A 14,807-nucleotide genomic window follows, 5' to 3' on the forward strand; every position below is an offset into this window, starting at 1 on the left:
GAAAGTTCAGATGCAAAGTTCAGTTGCAATACCCTCTCCTACGTCAAAAAACTTGTGTACCTCTACTGAAAAAAACTATTCTCACGATCCCATTGAAGTTCCTACCGCTTCGAAGGAATTTGTTGATCTGAATGATATGGAGACACTATCTGAGGAGTCAGTGGAAACTACGTCATCTCTTGATCATTTAGAAAAAAAAAAAGCTTTGGGTGTTATTAAATCTTTAAGAAAGAGATCTAGAGACAAGCCACTTCAAAGCTATGTTCCACAGAAAAGGGTCTCAATTCGAAGGTCTACAAGTACATCAATAGTTAACCCTGGTGGCTCAATCTCTAATGTAATGCAGGAAGAATCCATAAGCAGGAATAAACAAATCAGGAAATCCCCAGATACTTTGTTTGGCATGATCTGGAGTCACTTGGATATTCTGCTACTTTTGTTTCTAATGTCAGCATTGAAGACAATGGCTCTAAAATAGTTGCAACAAACTCCGATACAATTAGTTTGAACGAGGGTAACACACTAGAGTTTAGTTGTCACCATGACAACAGAGTTGTCGACACCATAAGCACCACAAACTAGATTTGAAGCAGTGATCTTTACGTGAAACAACTTAGAAGGAAATCAAAATCAGAACCAAATTAGTGCCTTTGAAACCTTATCCAAGGGATATGGTTGAAGTTGAGGCAACCTCTAAGCTCCTTGCAAAGATCAGCAGATCCTGCCCCTGCAAAAAAATAAGTAAAGATCATGAAAGAGATGAATGGGCCCTATAACAATGGTAAAAGAAAGGGGGGGAAATTCAAGTTGTGGGATACATAAGTACTGAAAAAAAAAATTAGAGAGGAAAGATTTCCAAACATCCTAATTACAGCAAAATAAAAAAAAATGAAATCAAGGAAAAGTATGGAGCTATAATGAATTGGTGGCAACATCACTTATTTTTTTATTTTTTCTTTTCTGAAAAAATAAAAAGAAGAGAAAGAGAGTAAAATCATGATCCAAAGAAGGTTACTCACACTATGTGAAAAAGGCCCATATTTGACTGTCTTAGCCCGTCAAATTTTGAGAAATTTGATGGACCATCCCTCAAATATTTTCTTGTAGAATTTTTTTTTTGACGGCCCTCGACTATCAAATTATTGGAGAATGAGCTTCAAAAAAAAATAAAAAAAGTCCATAAGAGTTTGACCGTCGAATTTGGAGGTTTAACAAACAATAGCACGGTCCTCTACTTCACCAATCACAATAAACGAAATAATAATAAAAAAATCAGAAAAATAAAAAACAAAAGAATAATCATAAAACAAACTCCAAATTAAACTAAACAACTCAAAATTCATATTATATATTGAAATTCCATACAGAGATATATATATTATATAATTGATAAGGCAAAATTTGACTGTACACTAGGTTTACAACTCTTATGTCATTAAGGAAAGCTAGGAAGGATACCATCTAAGGGGGATGTTATACACATCAACAACTTCTCACATACTTGTCGTAATTCTAACGAGTGACTCATTGAGGAAATACTCGACAGTACTGATCTTGTTTCCAGCAGCTCAACCGATATACTCTGCACGACCACATCTTCACTTGCTATGAGAGATGCCATTAGTTTCACAGCGAGAGATGCCATTAGTTTCACAGCTGCCATCTTTTCTTGCATGAAAAAATAGTTTACCGATGGTAAAACACCTGAGAAATAGGAGATCTCGATGTTGTGATGAGTATAACTCATCTTGGGTAGGCAATATTTTTTGAACTGTGAGTATGTGTGTTGCCATTCACATATCCAAGGTAGGTCCAATATAAATAATAACAAAGAAACTTAAGTTCTGTTGTAGATTGTAAGTCAAAGAAAACGTAAAAAGAAATGGATTCCAATACCTTTTCTACTCCTTTTTGAACAACTTTTACGGAAAGTTTGATTAGATAGAGTGAGTAAGGAAGAATTGCAGATTTGAGATGGTACATTGTTGAGAATAAAACTTGTATGAATGCAGCCCTTACCTCTGAGTCGGTCATCATCTGGGATCATTTAATACAAACACAAAATGTGATAATAAAATGAGCAATAGGAAACTATGGGTTTGAACATTTAGAAAGACTTTCTAGTGATGATGAAGACCTCTAATAACCAACAAACCTCAAAGAAAAAAAAAATTCCATAACAATTAAAATAAATGCACAACAGAATTCAAAACTTCAAATGCACACAAGCCAAATCTGTAATCGAGGAAAATAAATAATTGTTTACACTTCATAAGAAACATCTACTTCTTTTTATATACGTAAAGGGAACAATGAAACGATATGGCAACTGAGCAATGTATGCATCAAATGGAACTAAACCATAAAAAAAAGACATGAATCATTACAGATTAATAAGTACTCTCCATGAATATAGTGAGTGGCTATAGGCAATCTAGAGTAGGCCCGATCATTTGACAAGAACGCAAGAACAATGCACAAGTAAAAATACAGCACCTTTGTATCATCCAAATAAACCTGAAATGGTTGAGTTTCATACAAAATGGATCCCAAAAGGATCAATTGAGGGAGCCAACTTATACCCAAGACCCCTAGTCTAGTAAAACGCAAAATAAACTATCCCAAATTTTCTTACGTCCCCCCCCCCCCCCCTTGGTACTCTTGTGGCCTTATATTAGCTTCCAATAATTAATAAAAACCAAACCTCCCTCCTATGTTAAATATGCAAGTCAATATATACACATGTTACTGATATGGTGTCTCCTCCAAATGGGTATCCTACCTTTGATATGAGAAAATACGATTGAAATTATAGAGATGAAGAAGATTTATTAAATAGATGGGATGATTATATCACGTGTAATGTATTTTAACCATTGTAGAACAAAAAAAAAAAAAAATTCCAATTCCAATCCAATGGTGTTGACATTTTTTATACTAGAAGCAATTATATCTAGGTACTCCATCTAATTAATTAAATTAGAAAACTCACCGCCAAGGTCTGAAAAGCGATGACAGAGAAAAAAGATAGGATAACAAACAATACCAGCAGACAAATGCTTCATACCAGACATGAAAAACAGGACAAAAACTTCAAAAATCTGTCATAGAAGGCGAAGCATAGAAAAAGACAAAGACAAGTATTCTCTACCAATGATGTACATATGGCATATCAACCCACTACCTAGTATCACCTAATAAGCTAAAAAAGCAACCTGATCGGCTGGTCATCACCATCTGATCTATCACATTGTATTGGACATTCAGAAAAACATATCCAACAATCTAAGAATTAGTCACCTCAGCCTAGCCTTTATAAACCTAAAATATTAATCAGTTTGAACCACCAATCTTGACATAAGTATTACTTATCACAAAAAGATCTTGACACAAGTAGTTCTATTAAACACTGACCGTACAAGCACACGAACAAATCAATAATCTACATACAAAAAAGAAAATGGAATAACAAGAACACAAGATGGACAATTGAATTTTTTATATAGCATAATGAGAAGCCTTGCATAACACCTTACCATGTCTTTAAGCAAATATATAATCTGTAGGTCCTCATCCTCAAGTGGGCGAGAAATCCATACTAATGCAGAATATTGCTTCTGCATGAAATACACCGGGAATATAACACTAAGCCCATCCAAGGCCTAATTTTCTAGAACAAAGCTAAAAAGATAATATGGTAAATAGTAACATAATGATGGCATATTGACCATTAAGAAAAAAAGATAACCTGTTTCTCTGCCTCTCCTTCATGCATCAAGGTCCACCCTTGACTACCCATCTCCTTCAGGTTTCTTACTCTAACCTGATTGTATAAGAAATTCCTCTCTCCAATTCAGATGGAAAATTCAACACAACCTTCAGAAAAGTACATGAATGGGTGGTTTTTTACATAACAAGCCACTGAACTTACTAATTTGACTTTTGAGTTGTTTATCTACTTTTCCATTTCTTTGATAGACTCCTTAGATAGAACATGGTGTGCATTTTGTACTTCAACCAGGAAAGGCCAACTTGAACCCAACATTCACACCTAAACAAACAAGTTGTTCTTGATAAGAAGAGTATTCATCAAATCCATGCACACAGTAAATAAAAACAGGTCTTGTAGTACATCAATATGTTCTCTACCGGCAGCATGAAACTAGTAGTTGTCGCCTCGACATATAGGAAGAATGCTACTTCCTATTATTTACTACAGAATAAGTACCATGAGGTTGTTAGCTCATTACTTGCAATTCTGTATGCACATGCTTGTTTGGGATTACAGGAAATATAGAATAGAATAAACAACATGAATTTGACATAAAAGCTGGTGAATGTGTTTGTGGACTCCTTTACCAACCTAGTTTTTCCAATGAAGTAAGAAAATCACAGAGATTACACAGAAATCTACAGACTTTATGTAAATGTAAGTGTAAAATGACAAAGCAGCTTACAAAGGCTTTTAAAGCAAACTTGTAGGCAATCATTTCATATATACAGCACCCTGAAGAAACAAAGCATATGTTAAGTACCCAGCAAAAGAATTAAAAATCAATCGAGAACAGATAAATTATCCAATGCTTTACCTAAAGACCAAATGTCTGACTCAACCATAAAGACCAAATTGGGGGATTAACATGTTTACGGACACTGTCATAGTTTGTTGTAAGTAAAAAGAGTGGACATGGGATAGGATAGCTGATGTGATTGATCAACCTCAATTGGGACTTATTTACTGCTTATTATCACCTCTTAAAAGGTAACAAGCAAGAACATTTGTGCACGTAACATTTAGCAGACACATACAATATATAATATTTCGCCAAAGATTATATAATCGACAGGCAAGACTTACGATTTTTTATAGAACAAGCAATTTCATTGGTCGTATATGATCCTACCAACCAATCAATCACATTCATTTGATGGTCATGAGTCATGACCATCCAAAATAACAAGAACAATGGTACTATTATGATTAATCATTTGGTATGGATTTTTTAACTATGACCTATCCGAGAGGCAGCCAATCAATTGACATCATATATCATACCTACCCTATCTATATAGATCAAGATGCATTTATAAGAATTGTACTTTTGCACAAATTTTGCATTACAAATCTTAAAAATAAGACAACGACCACTTCTTCAACCATTATTAGAAAAACTTAATACAAAATTCCAAGTTCAGAGGCTAGTACATCACATCTTTTTCTTTTTCTTTTTTTCATTTCGACCCCTAAAACCATGTGAATGAATGGCACTTGATCACTTCCAAGATCTAGTGATTTCTAATGATCTCTAATGGGTAACAATTTCTAATGATTTCTTGGTTTTTATGAGCTGTTAAAAAGTATGTTTATTCTACACATTTCTTAAATTTCCTTTTCCTTTCTTTTAAACAATAACTTAGGAATTCCCTTGTCAGCATAAAACGTCTGCCGAATCCTTCTATCCTCCCTGATCCATTGTTTCAAATGGAGGAGTAGGTTCAGTCTCACCAACCCCAAAATGGTGGTGAGAAGGATAGGAGGAGAAGGATTATAGAAAAATTATGCACCGTCAACTCATTCAACTTACTAGAAGCGGAATTCCTTCTGTAGACACCCCAATTTGCATGAATCCGTTAGGAAAATCCAAATTTCCTCAAATTGATTCCGATTTAGAACTCAAGCTTCTCGACGGACCCGCATTGCCACTTGGCATCATTTTTCATGCATACATGCATCATGTCATATATATTTTACATGTTCAACCTTATCCTCAACCCAGTCTAATTCCATACAACCTCTATGATCCAATCCGGATTCATAACCGTTCTCCATTCACCGCTCCATCACCCATACCATAATCAAGGTCCATTTCCTAATCCAACCTAAGCCCAAGACAAAGCCTACCTTCTAACCCAAATTCAAGTCCATTCTTTTAGCCCACCCTTAAAGGCCATAGTCCATAACCCAAGTCCATAACCTAAGCCCAATACCAAGTCCATTCCAAGCCCATTATTTCACACCCCCTCAAAAGATGACACATGTTGACCTCTCATAAGCCCCCAATACCCAATGCATCATCTAATTGGAGGGTCAACTCCCCTTTTGTGAAAATTCAAGAATGCCCTTCTCAAAAGGTGTGGTCAAATCAAAAAGATACTTTGGTCTTCGGTAATAATCTATAAAGTTGAGAGAACTTCCAATCATACCCTCAAAAGGTGGGAATCTTCAAGTACATACATGGAGCTCTCCTATTAGTCCATTTCAAAAATATACTTCCACCCTTGCTTTATGAGTCATTTACAAATGAACCAAGGTCTACTTTTCACCTACCATTTCACCTTTACACATGTCATTCTCCTACTCATCCTCCCAAAAGTATTTTTGTTCTCCCATTGGTCCATTTCAAAAATATACTTCTACCCTTACTTTGTTTGTTATTTACAAATGAACCAAGGTCTACTTTTTACCTACCACTCTACCTTTACAGATGTCACTCCCTTATTCACCCTCCCAAAAGTACTTTTGTTCTCTCATCTCTATTTACCAAAAAACCAAAGATCAAAGAATGTTTTTAGGGTTTCTTCACAAATGTCATCTTTACCTTCATATAAATGAAAAATCCAAAAAGAAACAACATAAACCTCATGTCCATTTTCTTTATTTTTAGGGTTGGACCACTTTATCCCCAAAAGTTCTCCAAAAACTCTATAAATACCCTCATTTTCTATGAACAACCCATGCTCTCAAGCCCCCATCTCTCAACCTAAAACTCTACCAAAATCTCTACTCATCTCTTATCTCTCAACTTTCAACTCTACTCATCTCTCAACCTTCAACTCTCTCAACCCTCAACTACATCCTTCAACTCTCAAAGTTCACCACTCAAGCTCAAGTTCATTCAAGACTTCCAAGGGGACAAGGTGGGATAATAGTTGTTTACTTATTTTTTAACTTGCATTTTCTTATTCTATCCCTCTCTTTTTCTTTTTAAAAGCCTTTAGGATGTAATGAAAAACCCTCTTTCATCCCTAGTAGATTGAACCTCAACCTTGGGCATGGAATGCTTGAGGCGGTTTGATCGAAAGGATGGAGGTTGAAGCCCTTTTTTACCCACTTTCATCTCATGCATCATGATGTACACCACATGCACACACCACACATGATTAGCTATGATGAAGAATTGTGTAACTCTCTTGATGGAATTAAAACACTAAGTTTCTAGCTAAGCATGCATGCATTAAGGTTATAGATCTAAGAAAACTCCTTTTATGGAATTTCTCTAAAATCCTAAACCAACATCCCAACTCATGCAAAGTATGTTGACTCCATAGAATATCTTCTCTCATAGGATATTTCTTATGTCAACACTAACATCAAATCTTCTTTCAAAGAAGTACATACTCACCTTATGCACACACCACTCTATGCATCTCATGCATTTTTATTGTTACATCCTTTTCAAAAATGGTCAAATTCAAAAGATAACCACCTTAGGTGGAGAGAGTGGGGTGCTTAACACCTTTCCCATTCTCTAACCGAATCCCCTTACCTAGATCTTAGGTAGACCATACATTTTCCATGATTGAGAGTCACTACAATACCATAAAAATGATTTTCAAAATAATCGATTCGGGTGCCCATTCACACCCATTTCCAAAAAAGAATGGTGGCGACTCCAAACCACGTAGCATTGAGGTTCAAAGATGAACATTCTTATGTCTACTCCTTCATTTCCAAAGGCATAGGTTCCGACAGATTCATATGTGCATTGATTTTGATAGATTCAACATAAATGTTATAAATGAACAAAGGACCTTACGCATATCTCAAACTCATAAAAACCAAGTCTAGGTTTTGTTTGAACCTATTTGGACCCCTTACAGGTGGGGTTGGGCACATGACCCATCATCTCTATATGCACAATGGTTTGTTTTTAGGTACTCGTTCAGAAACTTCAGTTCAGATATACAAAAAAAAAAATTGTAAAAGAAGTTTCGAGAATTACCACAGGTTGACCAATTTTCCTTGCTTAACGCACTGCAGCAACAAGATCTATATTGGATTCTGTGAATAAGCTCGTGAAAAGTCCAGATTAACCTAATCTTGCTGTCTGGCCAATCCCATGCAAGAAATCTACGGATGAAGTGGCAAACTCCACCTTGAGTATAAGAAATAATTTCACATTGGTTAGTTCCTCTGAGAGTAGGCATAGAGTAAAACCGATATATTTGTCAAGACAAACAGCACAATTGAATTTAAAAAAAGAAAAGAAGTAATAAAACATATAGCCATAAATTATCTAATTCTTAATAAAAAAAACATTATCAATTTTGTGATATCGTCACTCATGCACACGTAAGGTTTATAAATTGCTTCCTATTGCTACAGAAGAAAAGATGACAATGGATTTTGTTCATATGCACATTTGCTTACTTAAAGCATAAAAAACAAGAAGAAAATGGGAAATAAGGGAGTCGAGAAGAAATATGAGGGACAGGGAGTAGAAAAAATATGGGAAAGAAATAGTAGCCCCTCTTACATGTCACAGGTTAATAAAGATGGTAACCCATAAGATCCTTATGCACTCAATATGGAATTCTACTAACCAAGTACGAAAAGTAACTTGGAGCTTATGGCAATGTTGAACAATGCGTTGAGGGCTTCAAGAAAACTGATGGCTACATAGTTCTCCCAATGCCCTTCAACCAGAAAGTGATAGAAGGTGCTTTTCTTTGCAAGTTCAAATGTTATCATCCTATTTAAATGTCTAAAAGAAACATAGTTATGGGAAATTGAAATCAGAAACATCTCCATGCATCAAATAATTTATAGAAACACATAATTGGGTTTAAATTGGTATGCTAGGAATTATTTTAAAATCGTATAAAATATTTTAGTAATCCCATTACCACCATCATTAGGTGAGTTAAAAAAGAAAACTTGCAAAATCAAAGAATCGTATCTCATGCAACACATGCCCCGATTACATCACAATCGTAATTAGAAGGAACATGCAGATTGAAAATTCTAAACGAACAACACTATTATAAAAGAATGTGGATTGAGATAGTAAAAAAAATCCATCTCAATATACTTTATTGAAGATTTGGTACTAAGAAAATTCCACATCTTTGATATAAGGCTTTGACGACGAATAAACCCCCCAACTTTTTAAAGAATGGAGAGAGACTTTGAGGGAAATCATGCTTTGAGCAGAATTCCCATTCCTTAATGATTGTAGCTCCATCCAGCACACTCACTCCTGAGGATTTTCAATGCCATAGAAGAGTCACTTCTAACTTAAATTAGCATGTAACTTTGATATTACTTGTGGGCATTTGGTTCAGATTTCCAACTTCACCAATAATTGATTTTAAAATCTGATGTCACTTTTGATTTGGATTATAAAAGCAATTATCTCATAATTAGAATTACATTTAGCTAAAATTACAAAATAATACAGCATCTTGTTTCTTGCATTTGTGAAAATGTGTTTATTATACTTTTATGTGTCACAACTACAAAATCAAGTTGAGAAAATGAGATTCTAATTCTAGAGTCTGAAATCAGCTTCTCAAAAACAATACAAGAAAAAAACAAGATCCTGAATTCTGAATATCTATTTACATAATCTAATTCTAAATATTTTTCCAGAAAATTACATGATTTGAACCAAATATAACTAGAAGTTTTCCCCCAAACTACTACTACACATTCAAGATGGAATCCAAAACACAATCATTCAATAAAAAAATCACAATGCTGCAATTAAAACACCAAATCAATATTTAAAAACCTACTTTTAAAATCAGATCTACGAATCCCCATCATAAAAACGAAAAAAAAAAATGAACCTTGATCAAGACAGATGAGAGAGCTGGAGAGAGGTGGGATTGTGAGGGACGTTGGACTGGATCAACAGATTTGGCTTCAACTTAGCTTTGAGATCATGAACCTTGATCTTTGCTGTTTAGATTCATAGAAAAAATGAAAATCATATCCAAGTAAATAATGATTAAAACCAATTCAGAGATCGAAGAGTTCGGGGAATCATAAACCCTAGATCTCATCTTCAATAAACTGAACAACATTATGAATCCACCAACCTAAGAAATCGAGAGATCACTTCAAGGCTCCAATTAACCCTAGATCTTATCTTCACTCCATCATTTTCAGTGTTGAGAGATCAGATACAGAGAGAGATCGATCAGATATAGAGAGAGATGTGATCAAGGAAGACAAAGAGAGAGAGAGAGAGAGATTCTTACAATCAGTAGAGATTCTCATGAACCAGAGAAAGAGTGAGAGAGGGAAAAAAATGCAGGAAATTTCTCAAAATCGGGAGAGCTTCTCACGAAGTAGAGAGAGGGGGAAAACGCAGAGAGAAATCAGAGCGAGAGAGAGAGAGAGAGAGGGAAAATGCAGAAAAACCAGAGTGAGAGAGGGAAAAAAATTGCGCAAATTTTGTCTAAATTTCGTGGGCCCGTATCCGTCAAATCTGTGTTTCTAAAATTCGTCGGGCCAAGCCCAACAATTTTTTTCTCTAATTTTCATGATTTTCACGTAGTGTCAACCGTGTAAGATCTTAGCTATGAGACCCTCATGGTGTTTGTGTGACGATCTTGTGTGCTCACATAGAATAAATAAATAAGGAAGAGGAAATAGAGTTCGAGTAGGAGGAGGTAACAAGCTGAAGTGATGAAGTTGGAGAAGGATTAGTGTTGCTGGGGAGGAGAGACGTGTGGAAGAAGATACATAAGGGAGCAAGCACTACAAAATATTAGATTTTTAGCCGGGGTCAAAAACCGTCGCAAATACGAAAAAACCGTCGCTATTATCAATAGTGATGGCCAAGTGTAACGCCACTATTGGTGGTGTGGCTAAAAGTCATATGAAGCCCTATAGTGGCGGTCAAAAACCGCCGCTAATTAATTGTATTACCGTCATTATAGATATAAACGACACCTATAGCGACGGTCGAAAACCGCCGCTAATGGATTGTATTACCATCGCTATAGATCTAAATGAGACGTATAGTGACGGTAAACAACTGCCGCTAATTGATTGCATTACTGTCACTATAGATATAAATGAGACATATAGTGACGGAAGTGACCGTCGCTAATTAATTTTTTTACCGTAGCTATAAATGAGACATATTGCAATCAGTCCTATGCCTCTCCTAAAACCAAATTAGCTCCCTAACACTCCTAACCCCACACACCAATATGTTTGATAAGTATATAGTTTATTTATGAAAAATTCGAAGCAGAGTGGATAGAGAATAGTTGAATATAAAAAAGTTACATTTGAAACCCATACAGAAAAAAAGCATCACCAAATCTATATAGGAAATTGAAACAGAAGCTTCCAGGAGGCATTCCCAGTCAAGTAATCTACGTAGCAAAAAAAAAAAAACAAAGAGAGAGAGAGAAGGATGGTTGCACCGAACCTAACCACCCAATTAAATTTGATACTTTGGGCATTGTAAGAAAAGTTGATGTGCTTAGAAATTCTCTATTTTTGTTTTAGAAAATAAGACATTATGCTGGAGTAACAAGTATTGAAATTAGAGTCGTGCTGGAGTAACATTGAAATTGATATTGTTTCGCACAGAACCATAGATGCTTCTCACCTCATATTTCAATGAAAAGTATTTATGGTTCTGTACACATCCATATCAGCAATGTGTGAAACTTTGCTTATCAGTCAACTCACTGCTAAGTTCACTGTTCACCAAGTACTCCTTTCTAGATCTAATTGGCATGCGTTGTTGGGTTCTTTCATTTTGCATTATTTGGGTATTGCCTCTTAATCTAATATACTTGTGTGGTGTGTGCTATGTGGTATGGTAGAAGTTTACATCAGATAAAGTAAATGTAGAAGTTCTATTGAAGTTATTTAGTTGGTCTTTACCTGTGTTGGTGGTGTTGTTTCATGTTTTATTTTGCTAGTTGTATTGAAGTAATTGTCTCTTTGGTTGGAATGTAGTAAATGTTGATCACAACCGTTGATCATATAGTAAATCTTTGGTGGCAGCATTCCAAATCGTCTTCGTCTTCATTTGAAGCTTAGTCCAAGTCTTCCACAATCGTACATTCTATTGTTAGGGATGCTGAGGATCTACTTTTTGTGATTATTCTTCCACGATCAAAATTACTATTGGTTGGGCAGCTTGAAGATTCATATGCTGCTTCCATTTCATTGACATATCTAATGTCAGTGGAGTACAAGGTAACATGATACCCATCCATTCCCTATAATAAGATCCAATTTCTATTGAATCTCTCTATGTAGAAGTAGCTCCTATACTATATATTCAGGCTTATTCTTTTATTTTTTAACTCAACCCACATTAGACATTTGTTTGTTGAAGCCCTTCTGCCATCTTTTCCTCCCATAAAAAGGTCTTGGGTTGTTCTGATAATATATTGCTTTCTAAGTAGTTAATCAACTCAACCTACCAAGTTCTCTATTTATTAATGCTATTTTGGGTTGATGGCATTAAGAAAGATTTTACATACTATTTTTTTGAGATACCTCCCTCAAATTAGGGCCTCCACAAATTGAACTACAGAAATACCCCTAAAATAAAATTACAAATTAACACAAATTAACAGAAAGATTTTATAGACTATTTTTTCTAGATATCACCCAAGCATGAGTGATTTAACACAAATTGTACCATAGAGGAACCATCACAACATGACCCACAAAACTATTCTCATCAATAAGCAAAAACAAAAACAAAAAAATGGCACACATTAATTTCAACTTAGGTTTCTACAGGATAACACAACCTTGGGACATTTTTTTAGTGTCTCCTACTAACAGGTAGAAATAAAATGAGCCACTTGAGAGTTCGTACCTGTAGCTTTGTGACCTGTGCCGAGAGGGTGGTTGTCTCTATCTGAAGTGTCTGCACCTTCCTTTCTAATTCACTGGTGTAACAGATCTTCCTTTCCTTTGATCTTGCCACAGACTGTCGATTTGCAAGAATCCTACAGTGAAAAATAGTATGTAAAGAACAAACAATAAATTTTCACTTGGCTTCACAACCACCAAGTTCAATCGGAAATTTTAAGTACAATCTTTCCATGTAATGTACTTGGCATAAACAAGATTTTTGAAAAGATATATTTCTCAATGCGTGGAATAACTTTATGAATGTGTTTGGTAAGGATTCTACCTGCTAATTGCTGATGCATATATGTTAATCCTTAGATGTTGGGTGAGAACGCAAGGGACTAAGATGGGAGCATAGGCATTGGGTGAGCAATGGCTTCCAACACTCAAATGCAAGTGTAGACACTTGGTGAGATAGCAACTTTGGCATTGAAAGAGGTGTTGGTGAGATAGACACTTGTGTAGAAAGTTGCTCATGTTGTTGCCTGATTCTTGAGCAGAAATATGCTCTTTTGTTGTCAAAATCGATAAGCCTTGGTTTTTTCAACATCATAGAAAGTGATTTCTCCAGCAAACCTTGCAAATGTCATGGCAGCAACATCATGTCGCCCCTGGACAATCCCCCCATATATAACTAATGATTCTGACGAACTGTCAGTAGATTCTTTGACTTCTCTTGCAGTAACATATACATGATCTTGTAGCACGATGGAATGGTTCGTTTGCAGCTTCTCACACAAAACAAAGAAAGTCTTGATAAATGGCAAGAGTCGCTATGTGCCAGAAGGAAGGGGTGGAAATAGAGAGGAGTCACCCACTACATGCTCCCCGGCAGTTGGATTTGATATAGGACAAGAAGATGAGCTCGACGGTGTTCTTCACTACAGGTTGTTTGGTATGCATAGGCCAAGTAATTCCCTAACACGCGGAGCTAAAGCATAGCATGGGGTGACACTATGTGTTAAAACACTAAATATGGATACGCCATGGTACCCTGACTTCATTAGGTCCCCAATATGCATCATTTGACCCCTAAGTCATCCACTATATAAAATAAGCTACAATTAAACATTACTTGTAACCATCAATATTGGATCCATTTAATCTATAGTGCCAACCAGAAGGCCATTTCTCCTTAAAAGATCAAAGCAATGCACGAGTAGATGACATTAGAAATAAAGCTTTAACAAGAAAGTCGAACCTTACCATTTGTCCACAAAACTAAATAAATTATTTTTCTGATTGGTAACACTGACTTTACAGCACAATAACAAGGACACAGCAAGGAAAGAAATTTCCTTCTACAATAAAACTACAAGTTTAAAATTCTAAGAAATGTTGTTATAATACAGGTAACATTGGACAATAAGTTTAAATTTGGACAAAAAGCATACAACACCAAATTCTTTGGAAGTTAAATGAGGGTAAAAAAAAAGGCTCTTTTCCAAATCAAAGATAATACCCAAACCTCACTATCTCATTATATTTTCTTTTCATTAACATAGGACATAACAAGAGAAAGAAAGATAATCAAAACAAGAACAAAACAGAACACACACCATTACTTCCCTCATAAAAAAATAATGTTTTTTAATGACTTTGTTTGTATTAATAGTAGGTCAGTCAATGGACGCTTGAAAATCCAAATCCAATTTGAATTTGTATTCGAAATTTTGGATATTATCAAAAAATTCTGGACATCAAATTCGAATTAATTCAGTGCTTGCTCATAGATATATGAAGAAACACTAGTTTAGAACAAATCCTGTATGAACAAATGAAACAAAATCTGAAAAGAAGTAACAAAACAAAAAAAATTGCTTACAGAATGAGAATATGTGGGGTGAAATGAAGTAATATTTTGGTTGATTTAAAACTATAAATCAAGAAACATCGAGTCACA

The 14,807-nt window shown here is 35.3% G+C and overlaps 1 protein-coding gene across 8 annotated transcripts; it reads right to left on the reverse strand.

The window, feature by feature from the left end:
• Positions 1–211: 211 nt before the first annotated feature.
• LOC147384264 (uncharacterized) lies at positions 212–10,760 on the reverse strand. Of its 8 annotated transcripts, XM_086426361.1 has the most exons (9): positions 10,105–10,760; positions 9,853–9,964; positions 8,004–8,156; positions 4,458–4,507; positions 3,749–4,051; positions 3,537–3,617; positions 1,897–2,037; positions 1,459–1,663; positions 212–727 (listed from the first exon to the last, which is right to left on the reverse strand). In XM_086426361.1, exons 5-9 carry the CDS (start codon positions 3,797–3,799, stop codon positions 642–644), a joined length of 564 nt encoding a protein of 187 aa, XP_086282487.1. In that variant the 5' UTR covers positions 3,800–4,051; positions 4,458–4,507; positions 8,004–8,156; positions 9,853–9,964; positions 10,105–10,760; the 3' UTR covers positions 212–641. The 8 variants fall into 8 exon arrangements, 2 of the variants coding, with proteins under 2 accessions (XP_086282487.1, XP_086282486.1); XR_015172958.1 differs by lacking the exons at positions 1,459–1,663; positions 1,897–2,037 and adding an exon at positions 1,020–1,154; XM_086426360.1 differs by lacking the exon at positions 4,458–4,507 and having other exon boundaries at positions 1,459–1,771.
• Between the last annotated feature and the right edge of the window lie 4,047 nt (positions 10,761–14,807).

The sequence above is a fragment of the Akebia trifoliata genome, chromosome 15 (genome assembly GCF_017979445.1).
Source record: "Akebia trifoliata isolate Shusen 1 chromosome 15, ASM1797944v1, whole genome shotgun sequence".
NCBI classification, from domain to species: Eukaryota; Viridiplantae; Streptophyta; class Magnoliopsida; order Ranunculales; family Lardizabalaceae; genus Akebia; species Akebia trifoliata.

Coding starts and splice junctions, on each gene's coding strand:
- LOC147384264 (XM_086426360.1), bottom strand. CDS start 3,799: ATGGGTAGTCAAGGGTGGACCTTGATGCATGAAGGAGAGGCAGAGAAA. Junction 1,772..1,896: donor TTCAAAAAGGAGTAGAAAAG/GTATTGGAATCC, acceptor ACATACTCACAG/TTCAAAAAATATTGCCTACC. Junction 728..1,458: donor TATAACATCCCCCTTAGATG/GTATCCTTCCTA, acceptor ATTTTTTTGCAG/GGGCAGGATCTGCTGATCTT.